The 15,334-nt window shown below is 34.5% G+C and overlaps 2 protein-coding genes across 3 annotated transcripts in view; both read right to left on the reverse strand.

The window, feature by feature from the left end:
- cyb561a3b (cytochrome b561 family, member A3b) overlaps nt 1-138 on the reverse strand; it is a 64,516-nt gene extending 64,378 nt beyond the window's left edge. Inside the window, exon 1 of one of the 2 annotated variants that reach the window (XM_087300098.1) lies at nt 99-138. The gene's annotated coding sequence lies outside the window, so the exon portion shown is untranslated. The other variant, XM_087300099.1, reaches the window with a different exon arrangement.
- Nucleotides 139-4,028: 3,890 nt separating this feature from the next.
- tnfrsfa (tumor necrosis factor receptor superfamily, member a) overlaps nt 4,029-15,334 on the reverse strand; it is a 47,380-nt gene continuing 36,074 nt past the window's right edge. The window contains exons 3-10 of the mRNA NM_131840.3: nt 12,921-13,049; nt 9,508-9,619; nt 9,072-9,202; nt 8,849-8,938; nt 7,151-7,188; nt 6,665-6,961; nt 6,447-6,483; nt 4,029-4,706 (exon numbers count right to left, since the gene is read on the reverse strand). Of these exons, the coding sequence (NP_571915.3) occupies nt 4,417-4,706; nt 6,447-6,483; nt 6,665-6,961; nt 7,151-7,188; nt 8,849-8,938; nt 9,072-9,202; nt 9,508-9,619; nt 12,921-13,049 (1,124 nt within the window). The 3' untranslated portion in view covers nt 4,029-4,416. The remainder of the gene's footprint in view (nt 4,707-6,446; nt 6,484-6,664; nt 6,962-7,150; nt 7,189-8,848; nt 8,939-9,071; nt 9,203-9,507; nt 9,620-12,920; nt 13,050-15,334) is intronic.

Consider the following 15,334-nt stretch of genomic DNA (forward strand, 5'->3'; position numbering starts at 1 on the left):
ACCTTTCGTCCAATGCTGAACCGCGCAAAGACAACAATTACGTCAGCAAAAAATCTAGAGAAATAAGCTCTAATGAGCATTTTGCTAAATGTACTCACCATATTATTCACTGTATTATGCCTGAATCTGAATCACTACTAGGCCAAAATGAATCGATTCGCCAGCTTGTGAATCAAATCGTCAAATTTCAAAACTCAAGTCCCAGCCCTATTTTCAATATAATGATGTGGAATCAACAAACAAAGGGAAATTTACTTTGAAGAATGTATTTGCAGCTTATATATTATTCTGTATGTTAAGTGAGAGTCACCAACGAAACAATGTTTTTGAAGCGCTTCAAGTCTTCAGCTTTTTAGGCCTCATACGGGGAAGAAAGATATATTACTTTTTGAAGAGCATTTTTGTGTGCAGCTTCCCGACACTATGGTGATTTTTTTCAGCTTGTTATTTGTTGAATAACGTCTTTTAACATCTGTTTGTGAGAGCAGCACAAAAAATTATTTGATGATGAATTGGATGTGCTTTTATGTCACATAGGGATGTGTGCAGGCTTTTGCCTCAGGGACACAGTTTCAGTCTTCATAGATGGGCTAAAGATGTTCTGGAGCCTGCAGAGGGGTTTGGAGATAACCAGCCGAGACCCTTCATGAAGACTGAAAACATGCATTTATACCAGATTTATACTCATTCATTTTGCTACAGGCATTTTTTCAATTTCAGATGACCTGGAGTCACTGCATGTCTGGTAAAAAAAAAAAAAAAAAAAATTTGTGGCAACCTGATACCTCAACTCGTATCATTATTATTATTATTATTATTATTATTATTATTATTATATAAGTGTGTGTGTTTGAATAAATTTTTAAAAGATTGTTTCTATTGTAACATGAAATGAAGTAACAGCCTAGATGAGTTAACCACTGTATGTGTGTGTGTGTATATATATATATATATATATATATATATATATATATATATATATATATATATATATATATATATATATATATATATATATTATTTTTTTAATTTCCTTGCTCTGTTAAATATCATATTCTGACTCAGCTACATACATATATATATATATACATATATATATATATATATATATATATATATATATATATATATATATATATATATATATATATATATATATATATATATATATATATATATTAGATTACATTCACTGATTTTGTAATCATTGCCTTCAATTTGATTTTATATTAAACATTTTACAAGGTGACCTCTTGATCTCAGCCAAATCAAGTAAGTAGAATGAGATAAATATTAAAATAATAAATAATCAATTACCATTTTTAAAGCCATTTTTAAAGCCTGGGTGTACTTTGGTACATTATGAAACATTATGGTACATTAGGTTTTAAACATAAATGTACATTATGAAAATGTTAATTTAAAAATAATTGTTAATAAAAATAAATGTTAATAAAAAATTCAGCAGTCAGAAGAATGAACGTAAGCCTTTGATACCATTCTTCCATTTTGTGCTGTATATAATGTGTATATAACAGTATAGTGCTGTATATAATATATATCCATATTTTAACAAAGTGTACAGATTTTAGCTATTCTCTATTAGCAACACAAACACACACATATACATATAAATTTATATACATGTGTGTATATGTATATGTATACACACACACACACACACACATATATATATATATATATATATATATATATATATATATATATAGACATTTAAATAATGTTAGAATTTTATGATTGCTTTTACAAATATATTATAATTTGTTTATATACAATTATATATATATATATATTTATATATATATATATATATATATATATATATATATATATATATATATATATATATATATATATATATATATATATATATATATATATATATATATATATAATTTTTATATAAACAAATTATAATATATTTGTAAAAACAATCATAAAATTCTAACATTATTTAAATGGCCATTAATAATACTAAGTTATTTAGGTGAAATGGTGGCTTAGTGGTTAGCACTGTCGCCTCACAGCAAGAAGGTTCACTGGTTCAAGTCCCAGCTGGGTCAGTGTCAGTTGCCATTTCTGTATATAGTGTGCATGTTCTCCTCTAGTTCACTTGGGTATCCTTCTGGGTGCTCCGGTTTCCCCTACAGACCAAAGACATGCGCTATAGGTGAATTGGATAAGCTAAATTGGCCATAGTGTATGTGTGTAAATGCAAGAGTGTATGGGTGTTTCCCAGTATTGGGTTGCAGTTGAAAGGACATCCGCTGCCTAAAACATATGCTGGAAAGTTGGTGGTTCAGTCCACCAATGGCCTGATGACCTCTGATTAATAAAAGGACAAAGCCAAAAATAAAATGAATGAATGAATGTATAATTAAATCTTATCACCATAACACAATTTGTGAAAAAGATAAATAAAATCTGAAGTAGAAAATACTTATTTCTTTGATTCTAAAGGAGAAACAACAACGTAACGAGTTGTTTTGGTATTTTTTTTATTTATTTTTTGTAATTTTAAAACAAAAACTTTCTACAAACAGCTTTGCAACAGCAAACATACATTCTTAAACGAGCAAACAATTGTCTAAGGGGAAATAAAACATACAAAACGTGTACTCTGAGTGATACCGTGGAGAATAAAGCTTAGAATGAGCAAGAAATGACACATGCATCTGTGTTAGAGGCGTCTAAGCAGGAACAATGTGGAGTCAATATAAAACTAACAAAACTGTATAAAAACCAATGGCACTGAATTAGAGGTAAAAACTCCTGCACCTGCATCTGTAGAGACACTCCATGTTTAACTCAGTGCAAATGATGAAAGATGCAGAAGCCCGTTTAAGATGTGAAAAAAAGTCCCTTGAAATTGATGCAGGTTTTTTTTCTCTGGCTATTCAACTCTTTGTCAAAAGGTGGCAGTGCCTGCACTGTACGACAACTCTCAAAATTAAACAAAGCTGGAAGGAGGAAGAACCATTTTGTTCTGATCTGACTTCAGCTCTTTTTTTTTGCTCCACATTAAGAAAAATGTTCATTAAGGTAAAGCTGATTTCAGATCTGTGTTCTGAAAACACATCCAGCTAACATAGCTATTCAGCCGAGTCAGATGTCACAGTTCATTTACGAATACGAAAATGAATTTAAGCCCTAAACATCCCTAAAGCTTGTTCGTTGAAATCATTTAAGTTTGTTCCTTCTGTGTTTTTTCAGGCAGTACTTCATTGCATTGTGCTCTTAGGGCTTGCATAAATATATATCTATTAGTTTCGTTTAATAGAATTCTTGACGACTATATACATACTAAACAAATGTAATTAAACTGTAAGTAGTTTCTGGAGGAGCATAAATTTCCTTCATCTTTGATCTATTTAGAAACACGTACCTGTGCACTACTGCATATAAAAACAGATTTTCAAATGCCTCCATAATCTCGACATCAATTCAACCTTGTGGAAGCAGCGTCCAAGAGATACTGACCGTGGTACTTCTCTTAATGTTTTCAGAACATATTCAACATCGTTCGCTGTGAACGTTCAACAGCCAAGGACGTGTCTTGCGATTCAAATAAGAAGAAATTATGCGTCTGTAGTAAACGCAGAAACGAAGCGAAATGGGGTTCGTGAAAGGGCCGGAAAATTCAGCATCTCAGTCATGAAAAAACAAACAAAACAAAAACAAAAAGTTTCCGAACACTTACTGCGGGCGAATATTGGTAACAGGTATAAATAATACGTAATTACACCATACAAAATAAATACATCACTTATTTAAATAAACAAACAAAAATGGAAAAGGCAGGAAACATCGAACAGACGAAAACATTTCCGCCATGCACCAAAGAAAGGGAAGAAAAAACAAACAAACAAAAAAAATAGACTGAAATCAAAAATATTCTGTAACAACCCGACCAGAAAATGAATGTTCTGAACTTCAATTGAAACTCTAAACTGTTGACAAAACAGTTCGTCTGAAATCCAAACCAACTCCTATCTTGAGGCTTATTTGTAACCAGGTTTGTAGCAGAGGCTGAAATACGACAAATTGTAGTGTGAGGATATTCACTAAAACTACATAACGCTTGTTTAAGTTTGAACATTTGGTGAAACCAAAGGTTTAAAAACATCTATATGCAGGCTTTAGACCAACCTGAAAGCCTGAGGCCAGTGCATGAAGTAACACCACAATGCACTATAGAGAGGGAAAACAGCGCCCTCTGCTGATAGCCAGTGTAAATCCTTTTAAAAAGGGTCCAGTGTTGGCTTGTAAACCCACTGTGGGCGCTACAGAGAGGGTGATTCTGCCAAATCTCCATTCAGTTCATGCCCAACAGGGGAGAATTCAAACTGAATCAACACCTCTCCATGATAACGTCTTGCAGTCTTTATAGAGGCATCACTCGTATTTGTAGTAGCCTCTTTCCACAGCCTTAGAGGCGATGTGTTCTGCTGAATAGCGCTGGTCTAGGTCCAGCAGTGCTTGTAGTAACGTGTTAATGTTTGCCCGCAGGCCTTCTTTCTGCATCCATACCCGCAAGAGGTCGTAGACTTTGTCCATGGGCTGCTGGGTTTCGGCCAGCTTGATGGAGTTGTCGCTCACGCCGATGCTGCGGAAGAACTTGTTGTGGTACCGCACGTCCAGAGAGTCAAACAGGTCAAAGCTCTTGCTCAGAGATTCCTCTTCACCTAAGAAGTAAGATTTAATCCGGGTCAGACATAATAGGAAAAAAATAATAAATAACAAAAAAGTTTAAAAGTAGATTATACATTACGTAAAGATGCAGACAATTGATAATAAATAATACAGAATTGATTTGAAATATGTATACATCTCATTTTTATTAAATATTTGGTTTTTATTAAAATGACATGTTAATCAAATAGGTTTCTTGTTGAATGTGTTTTTATAATAAAATAATAATATGAATGTTTTTAATAAATATATTGTTTACTGTGTATTTTTGGAAATAAATATATATTCATTTAATATTTTTCTTAGATTTAATTTAGTACTGTATGCTACCATTCAAAATACATTTTTGTGAACAAAAACACCCCTTTTTAAAATAAGGATGCATTAAATTGGTCAGAAGTAATACAGTATGTAATTATATTTGTAAAAATAATTTTTCAGTTGTACACAACCTTTCCAAAGATTGCTTTCTGAAATAAATGATATGCTTATTCAGTGAGAACACATGAAATAAATCAGAATTGATTGAATTAGTTTTAGGTTTAAGGTGACACGGTGGCTCAGTGGTTAGCACTGTCACCTCACAGCATGAAGGTCGCTGGTTCGAGTCCCGGTTGGGTCAGCTGGCATTTCTGTGTGGAGTTGTCATGTTCTCTCATTGTTCGTGTGGGTTTCCTCCTGGTGCTCCGGTTTCCCCCACAGTCCAAAGACATGCGATATACGTGACTTGAATAAACTAAATTGATCGTAGTGTATGTGTGTGTGAATGATAAAAAAATTTATAAACAATATTCTACTATTAATAATAATAATAACAATAATAATAATAAATTAGTGATAATAAAAATTATTATTAAGTAGGATACTTTTTAAATATGAGATTAGAATATGTGTTAGCTAAGTGTTTTTTTTGTTTTAGAATAGAATACTAAATATTCTCAATAATATTTGTAAAGGAAACACAGGCCCCATATGTGCCATTTACATATTTCAATTAATATGGAAAACTAGTGCATGTTTTTACTTAAACTAGTATTGGATTTTCATTAAAAAGTGTGTGCGTGTAAAACAAAATAATTTGCATAATTTAATAATTTAATTATTTTTTTCTCGAAAGAAGTAGATACTCCACCCTGTTTAGAGCGTCATTATGGGCGTTTTACATTACAACTAATGTGGTTCAAATGATGGCTCTGTGACAGAGCAACTATGGTTTTAACACTCATCACTACATTGTTCTTTTCCCAAACGATGCATTGTACTATAATAGTTCAGCCACGAGTTATGTCGTTGTTTGGGAAACGGATTCCAGGACAACCATTTCCATTGTACTAATAATGATAATAAGTCCATGACATTAGAACGATTGCAGAAGTTCATTACAAAAATTAAATACATAATAAACTAGAAAACGTGCACTTAAAATTGTACAAACATTTCAAAATATTACTGTATATATTTGTATTTTTAAAATGAAAAAATTATGCCTTGCTTTTGGTTTTTTCCTAAGACATAAACCTTTTGAATGGTAGTGCATCTTATCTGTTTTTTTACCGGTTCCACAATCAAATTAACTTCATTTAATTTTAAAATGATTCAGAGCCTTTGTTTGTAGTGCCCTTTGACCCAGTTATTGAACCACTTAAACTGTTTTATTGTCATATTGTGCTAGTGATCAAGATCAATTTTAAATGTTAAAACAACAAATGCTGTTTCACAAAGCAATATCTTACCGAGCAAAGGGAGGAGTTTTCTGGGAGGATCGTCTTCCTATAAAAGAAGAATAAAAGCTAGGCTTAGTAAAGCTGTGAATGTATTTACCAGTACCATTTTCAATAAAAAAGACTTCTACTTGCATACAAGAATACGTCCACACATTTCACAGCACTATCCTGTTGTTTCAGGCATTGTGCAGTGTGAAAACTGTGGGGTAGATGTTATTCTCACTAACCCGTGGCCATGATTCAGTCTGATCTCTGTCGGTCGGTCTCTGGGCCGGGGGGCTGGATCGCGGTGAATCCCCAATGATTTGAGGGAGTGCCGATAGACTGGTTTGGGAAGAGCTGGTTGTGTTTGGCAGGCTGTCTCCCAGTCCTCGATCCTCATCCTCCACTGGGATGCTCTTGCTGATTGTTTCCTGTGTTTCTTGTGTTAAGAGTGGCCGGGACTCTGGCCGGTGCTCCTCCTCTTTCTCCAGTCCTGCATTTCGGCTGTTCTCTTGCTCCTCTTCTGATCTTGGACACTCATCCTGAATAATGTTAACAAGCTAATTAAACTAGGAGTTTAAATCATTAAAAATAAAATAATTAAAAATATTATTATTATTAAATGAATAATCAGCTCAAAAAATAATGAATTTATTTTAATATTAACAGTATAGTGTAAACAATCATGAACCAAAACTCAATAAAACATTAAAAAGTCAACAGATACTTACAATAGGAACCTTCACTTCCTCCAGATTACCATCAGTCTCTGAAATAAAGTTGCCAGCAAAAACGTCAGTTTTGAAGCAGTTTCAATAGCGATAAATATGAAATTGAATATATATATATATATATATATATATATATATATATATATATATATATATATATATATATATATATATATATATATATATATATATATATTGATATATATCGTATATACACAAACACACAATAGTTCTGTCTGGTTCTTGAATCTGATTGGCTGATAGCCATGTGATATTCTGCAAATAACAGCACTTGTACAGCCACTTAACCCTTCACCCTTGTGTATTACTCCGCCCATATACAGCAACAAGCAGAAGACGTTCTACAGTTTGACAAACATTGCTGCTGTTGGAAAACATAATGTACTTTTGAGGCATTTTAGTTGATATTGTAGTTGTTTAGATAGCAACTATGCAGTTTATTTATAAGAATAGTGCCTATTTTAAAATATGTATAATTTCTGGCAGCCATTAGCCTGTCTTTGAGCAAACAAAGTTAACGATGTTCATCCATAAGATGACAACAGACACCGCATAATAGGCCCTAAGAGAAAGTAGCATAAACTACAGCTGATCAAATTAGTATTAAACAGGTAAATTACTTTTAGTCAAAATCTCTCTTTTGTATGTTGTAGTGCTGTATTTATACCATAGTAATATTATGATCTCCCGATTGCAACAGAGAAATACTGGGAAATCTCTATAGACTGACGGCTTTCATGCTGTTCAGCCTTATAATCTTAAAATGTGGGCATAATCACCTTTTTATCATCACTTTAGACATTACGCTAAAGAATCATTCAAACACTAGCTCTAAAATGACGTTAGTGAATGAGCAATGGTTCCTGCTGTTCTGACGTCAGCTGCAGATGAGAAGGAATGGCGGAAGAAAGTAGTTCTTCTTACAAAAGGGTTCTGAGACTGAAATTATGCTGTCAAACTGGTGTATAAACGCATTATAACAATTGTAGCAGAGCTAAGTGGCTGTATATCGTCACTGGTGGGACACTGATATACAGCCAAATTGCACTGCTACTTGCTCATATATCTTATATATTTCTTAGAATTTATTATTTATGGGTTTGAGTAAAATTAAATAATTTTTATTGTATCTGAATAAAAATCTGAAATTTATTCCAAATTTCACATTTTAAAAAAATGTAATTTAGAGCATTCGTTGTCAGTAAATGACAATTTATCAAAATAACAAGGTTTTATTTAAAACCTTGACTGAAAAGTGATGTTATTTCACCAAATAAGTTTTTTTAAACCCATTTGAAGGTAAAACACTGACATTGTGTTGTCTAAAAATACATATAAACTTTAAAATCACCTTTTTCCCGAATACCATTGTATGCTCTAAATCAGTGTTTCTTAACCACTTTCCTGGAGAACCACCAAAACTGCATGTTTTGGATGTCTCCTTTTCTGTCATACACTTTACAGGTCTTAAAGACTTAGGTAATGAGCTGATAATGTGCCTCAGATGTGTTTGGTTGAGGAGATATGGAAAATGTGCAGAGTTGGTGGTCCTCCAGTAACGTGGTTGAGAAGCACTGCTCTAAATGACATTTTTCTTTTAAATTTGGAAGAAATGTCATCAGTTTGCAGAAAAAAATCTGTTAATACAAAGAGTCAAGAGAATGATTTCTGACATACCACTTTGTTGTCTTCGCCGTCTCTTCAAAAACAATACTGCACAGACTATCGCGCATATGACCAGTAGAATCAGAATCGACACAATGAGAACTAAAAAAAAAAAAAAAAAAAAAAAAAAAAGAGAAGATTGAATTTACTTTTCCTTTAATCCATAATTATACAACAAAGATATTATTTGATATCAAGTGACTTTCAGGCTATTGTGTGCATGTGTTTGCCTTACATATAGTGCCAGTGCTATTTGAGGCTGATGGTTTTTCTGTCGGGCCTTCTGTCGGGTGAGAGGGGCGTCTCCTGCACTTTGTATTGGATGTGGGAGTGCACCGGCTCACTTCTTCCTCATCAGCTTTGCACCTGCAAAACCATGGTCAAAAAATAGGCCTTTTAGAAAAGGTGTGAAGGCGAAGGCTTAAAATAGGTGTCCGTAAATGATTGTCATTCTGAATAGAACAGTGAAAGCCTAAGGGCTTAAAGGTGGAGAGACTGAATCAGTGAGAAAGGGATCTGACTCAGTGGATGTGCTGATCTAAAGCAGAAGCCGAAAGGTTAAGAGAATAGAGGGTGGGAGTGTCGGGACTGTTTGCTTTCATCAGGGTGTTGTGCCGCAGAAAAAAAAAACAAATGGAAAGAGCACATTGCAGAAGAAAATAGGAACTCACTTGGTGCATTTCTTGCACACTTCACATGGTTCATCCGGCAGACAGAAGGTGCCAAATTTGCAATCACACTTAGTGTTGCTTGTGCTGGTGCATTCTGCAACCACAGTCTGATCTGAAATGAGAGGAAAAAGGAAAGGAAAGTAAGGAAAGGATGCATGAATAGAGAATCCACTATACAAATCCACTACTCAAATTATACAAGTCAATTGTGTCTCAGCAAACAGCTAATGCACATTTTACAAATAGGACTCCGAACAGTGTTCTGGATCAATCCTTTACAGCTAATATTTTCCATAAAGAACAGCTGACTTATGAAAGTCTTAACATGCACTCTGAAGTGTGAACTGAATCCATTCAGAATCAGTTCAGATTTAAAGAGACTAATGATTCAAAGAGTAAATAATTCATTCATTAATTCATACATTTTCTTTTTGGCTTAGTTTCTTTATTCATCAGTGGCTGCCACAGCGGAATGAACCGTCAACTTATCCAGCACATGTTTTACGCCTTGGATACCCTTCCAGCCGAACCCAACTCTCGGAAACACTCACACAGTCTTGCATACAAACATACACTACAAATAATTTAATAAATCCAATTCACCTATACCACTTGTCTTTGGACTGTGGGGGAAACTGGAGCACCCAGAGGAAATCCACGCGAACACAGGGAGAACATGCAAACTCCACACAGAAATGCCAACTGACCCAGCTGGGGCTCAACCCAGTGACCTTCTTGCTGCGAGGCAATTGTGCTACCCATTGTGCCACCATGCTGCCCATAAATAATTCATGCAAGTCATTTTTATCTCAGCAAATAATTCAAATACGTTAAATCTAGACTGATCAAGACTTATTTGTTTAATTCAAATTCAGTGAGAATGATTTACTGTATCTGTTAAAACTAATACTTGCTACAGACAGCTGTAATAGCTGATCTTAACACACATTGTAAGTGTGAACTGGATGATTAGAATTACACTGGATTCAGATTCAGTCCAGATCTTATACGAATAATGCCTCAAAGTGTAAATGATTGAAGTCATGTTTCAGCAAACAGTTAACACACATGGAAGTAGTGCTGCATAATATTGGAAAAATACTGATTTTGTGATATTTTATATTTCTTCGATAAATATTGCCATATGAATACGGTTTCACAAAATATTTTGAATAGCACTAATTGACGGTTTTCTGGAGAGTCTAACAGGAGTCAGATACAGAAATTTATTTATCACAATGCAAAAAAAAAAAAAAGCTTTTCTTACTTTGCTTTGTTTCATTTCTGTTCCTAATATCTAAAAATACTTAGATCAAGTAATGTAGATATTGGACTAGAAGCACTTAAATTTTTTTTTTTGCCCAAACATTGTATAGATACTGTATACATACAGTAATTAAATAAAATTCTATAGCTCCTAGTCAACTATAATTTTGACTCAACATTGAATATATATAGTGAATGTGCACATTGCGATATCGATGCTGAAATGATTTATTGTGCAGCCCTGCATGGAAGAAATAAGTCTGTAAGCTAAGAACTGGATAAATCAAGATTCAATACAGATTTAAACACAATCTGTTATAACTGATATCAGTTTTAGATAACACATTTAAGGTGTAAACCTAATGGGCTATATGCACAGCTAGTGTTTTTCAGCCAATGGTGAGCTTTCGGAGAAAGCTTTATGTTTTTTATTTATTATATATTTTATATGTTATATTTTTCATTACATAAGGTTCCTTTTACAGCATCGATGTTGTAATGTAATTACAATACATTCAGTTAAATAGACTTAAGCATTCATTTGTTATTAAAGCATAATAAGAGACGAAAGACCAATAATAATACCAGAATACCAGAAGGTTAGCACAGAAATTCCATTAAAAATACTGGGGTAAAATTAATTTCCATATTTTAAAGACATGGCGCAGAAAAATATAATATAATGCTGTGCTTCTTGTTTGGTCTGATACACACATTAGATTACATCACAGCCAGGCTGTGAAGATGGCTGTGTTTTAAAGAAATCAGATCTTAAACGTGGTGATTTTGTATGGGATGACAATTAACTGGAAGCCCTGGGGCAGGCTGACTGAAATGTGCATATACCACATTATTAGGTTCAGTCAAGAATGCTTCCACATGTTATATGAGAAATAATTTCAGGATAAATCCAGATTCGATTCAAAACTCTGCTTCAGAAATACGCTGAAATACAAATCCAGTTTCACTCTCAATTCACTTTACATTTCATACGCCAAAAAAAAAAATCTCTGAGAACAGCCGAACTGCAATGAAAGTCTCAATCAGCACACCCTCGTGACTCAGCAAAGCAGAAGGTCTAACCTGGGAGTGATTGATTGCGCAAAATAGATACCGAATAAGACGCCACATGATACAGGCACACCCTGCATCATCCTAAAACACACGCATACACACAATCCCGGACAACAGACACAAAGGGGCGCACAAACTAGAGGACAGATCAGTCATTCATGCACACACAAATGGCTAGTTAAAGAACACAGGAGCGGAGCCACACCCAGGACGCGTAACTTTAGGAGATCAAATTCCCAAAAGCGAGGTGTCCTGCACAGGAAACACTAGACTCTGCTCTATTCATGGGGGCCCGCTTATGTCCCCGTCTTCATGCGAGTCCTATGGGAGGCTTATTGTCTAAATAGACGAGCGAGATTTTGTTTATACGACTATGTAGTGTTTACAACCGCATTTGGATCTGAACAAGCAGCAGGGTCTTGTGGGAAAGAGTGTTTAGGTAAATCAAATGGTTTAATAAACGGTGAGCGCGGCTGTCCAATCAAAATAAACAGCAGTTTAATGGATGGCTTGGACTTCATAGGATCCACAGACAGGCTAAATAGCTTTACGGAATTCTGTGATGGGTTCAATGTGCTTTAGATGTTCCGTCTCACTTGCGGATCACAGTATGTGGCACATTTTTTCATCTTGCTCCAAGGAGAGTCTGAATTTCCAAAGATGCCAGAATAATCAGAGATTTTACTAAGGTTTTTGTCTAATTTTCTACTTTCCGACTGAAGATTCAGAAGTTAATTGTTTGTCCAGAACTTGTCGGCGATACGTGTGGTGTGTTATTTCCTTCTCAGCATGTGGAGGACCATGTGTGTTCCATTATTCATCCGAGATGTATAAAAGTTACATTCCTCAGTGATCTGCTTCTCTGGAGAGGTAGTGCAGACTACAGATGGCCGTCTACTGGAAAACTCAACAATCAATTACAATAGCAGAAGCTTGAGGTCTCGGTGTCTCAGAGTGCCAGTCACAGACCTGACCTGAGGACTTGCTTTAAACAACCTTAAGAGGAAGATCTGATCTGGTCTTTTACAAACATTTGGTTGTGATATTGAGGCAAACTAAAGTGTAATTGTTACCTCTGTGGCACTGGCTGCATTGCAGACACTGCTCCATGCCAGTAGGGTGCTCTGCATACGTGCCCTTCTCACAGGGCGAGCATTTGCCCATGACCTGGCCACTGGTACACTTCTCTTTCACATAAGTGCCTGCAAGTGGAGGAGAAGATGTGTTACACAAAACATGTCAGGACAGACATTTAATTTCAACACATTGAGCGTGCCTCACACAGCTGAGTGGGCTTGACAAACCACCTGTTGAAACACTCTTCTCTTTTAAAAAAAGAAAGTAATAAAAAAAAAACTCCCCTTACACTATAGCACTTGATTCTCTGAGCACTACCTGTTCCTTTGTATAATGGCCCGTTTCCGCTGAGTGGTATGGTACTGGTCGGTACACTTTTATGCCCATTTTCCAAAGGGTACCTAGCACAATAAAAGGGTACCAAAAGGCAGAGCGAGACGCATAGCTAAACGCTATTGGTTTACAGAGAAACGTCATGTACAAGCAAGAGAATGAAAACAAAGGAAGCACCATTTTTAAATACACAGCCGAGACATCACATCGTTATAATATATACATATAATAATGAGACATGGTTGACCCGAGCTCAAACAAATCTTGTCGTCATCTTAATGAACAGCCACAAAGCCAAAATAAACCATGTTGTCCTGTTGTTGTTGCAAGGCCGTCTAAAGCACGAGCAGTTTCACTTTCTCCAGAAAGCACACGATCGCTCGCAGTGCTTCTTTATTTTAAATAACGAACTTTTTGAGCTGATAATGAAAACTTGTGTATGATTACTGAAGTGCTTCTGACATCCGATCCTTTCAGAAGTAGACAAACGCGAGAGCGAAGCACAAAAAAAAAACAAAGGAGCATGTTTTGGGTATTTTTTATTTGTAATTGGTAACATTTCAGAGACTGCAAGTCTCTGTATGTGTTTTTAAATGTTTTAATGTTTTTTATTTTATATACAATCAAAGAAGTCACAGTAGGCTATTTTGCATTATCTTTGATTTGCAGTTACAATCAAATCCTGTTCATAGAAAGGTTAGTAATTACCATTTATTTATACATAACAATTTATGTATATAAAGCATTTGTTTAGTAAGAAGCTTCTCATATGATATGTGAAGTTCAAGCGAGATTGACGTCGACTGCAACTTTCTGTCGAACACCACGCTCACCAGAAGGGTACCATTGGAACCCTTTGACAGTGGAGACACAAGGCTGACAAAGGTAACTCGTACCGAACCGTACCATACTGTACCACTCAGTGGAAATGGGCCATAATTAGCACTACTTGTGTGTATTGCCTTTTCTTGTTGAATCGCTGAATGCCTCCACAATTATAAGCCGCTTTGGACAAAATCGTCTGCTTAATGACTAAAGGTAAATCAAGGCAGAAAGGGAAATTATTTCTACTTCAGAACTGGATCCATTTAAAAAGTAATGTTACTATTAAGACTGCAGAAAGCTATATTGAGTCGAAGATTAGTCATGGAATTTTCAGTTTTTGTAAAACACTTCATCTAGAACTCAAATATTAAACATTTCTTATATGAAAAACTTAACCCAACAATAATGAAGTTTTCATTGCTGTTAGAAGGTTTAGGGTTTGTTTTTTCAGTTGTTTTAAATTGTTTAAATTGTACACAATTTTCAGTGTATTATCATCATACATTATATATTTTACATATATTTCATACATAACATTTTTTCATATCTATTGTTTTACATAATGTTGACTACAGAGAAGATTTCCTGTGAATGTCATTAATTTACCATGCAAATATTTTTCATATTGTCATTTAATTTTCAGTTCACATATTGTATAATTTCCAACATTGTATTTCTCAATTCAACATTTTTGATACTTTATTTCCATTAGTGTATTTGGTGAATTAAACTGCTATATTTTGATGATGATGATTTTTTTTAATGCCTTGTCAGCAACAAAGGCTATTTCCATGGCAGAAACATTTCATTGAGAAGTATACAATTAAAAACAATTGAATACATCAATTAGATAAGATGTTTAGCTGCTCTGTTTTAAATATGCGTCAAGTTTGCAAAGAGCAAAACACAGACCTCCATTCCTGCCATTCTAGATCACTTAACACCCATTCCAGACCACACAAACACCTCCTTTTACCACCCAAAGCATACAATACCTCTCAGGAGACATGGCTGTATAAGGAACCAGCATTTCGCAAAGAAAATTTTTGAGTTTTAAGTAGAGAAGTTTCATTCTCTGAAAAAAAGCAATGCTGTTTCTGTTCAAATCTTCAACTCCTAATAGCATCACTGATGGATGTTTGTCAGCAATTCATTGAAAAATCCTGGAGAGCCCTTTTAAACATCTTGAAAAAAGCCTATCATTTTAATTTACTTAAATTTACTTGCTTTAAGCCAGTTGAGTAATTTGTGT

Source organism: Danio rerio, chromosome 21 (genome assembly GCF_052040795.2).
Source record: "Danio rerio strain M-AB ecotype USA chromosome 21, GRCz13ab, whole genome shotgun sequence".
Taxonomy (NCBI): Eukaryota; Metazoa; Chordata; class Actinopteri; order Cypriniformes; family Danionidae; genus Danio; species Danio rerio.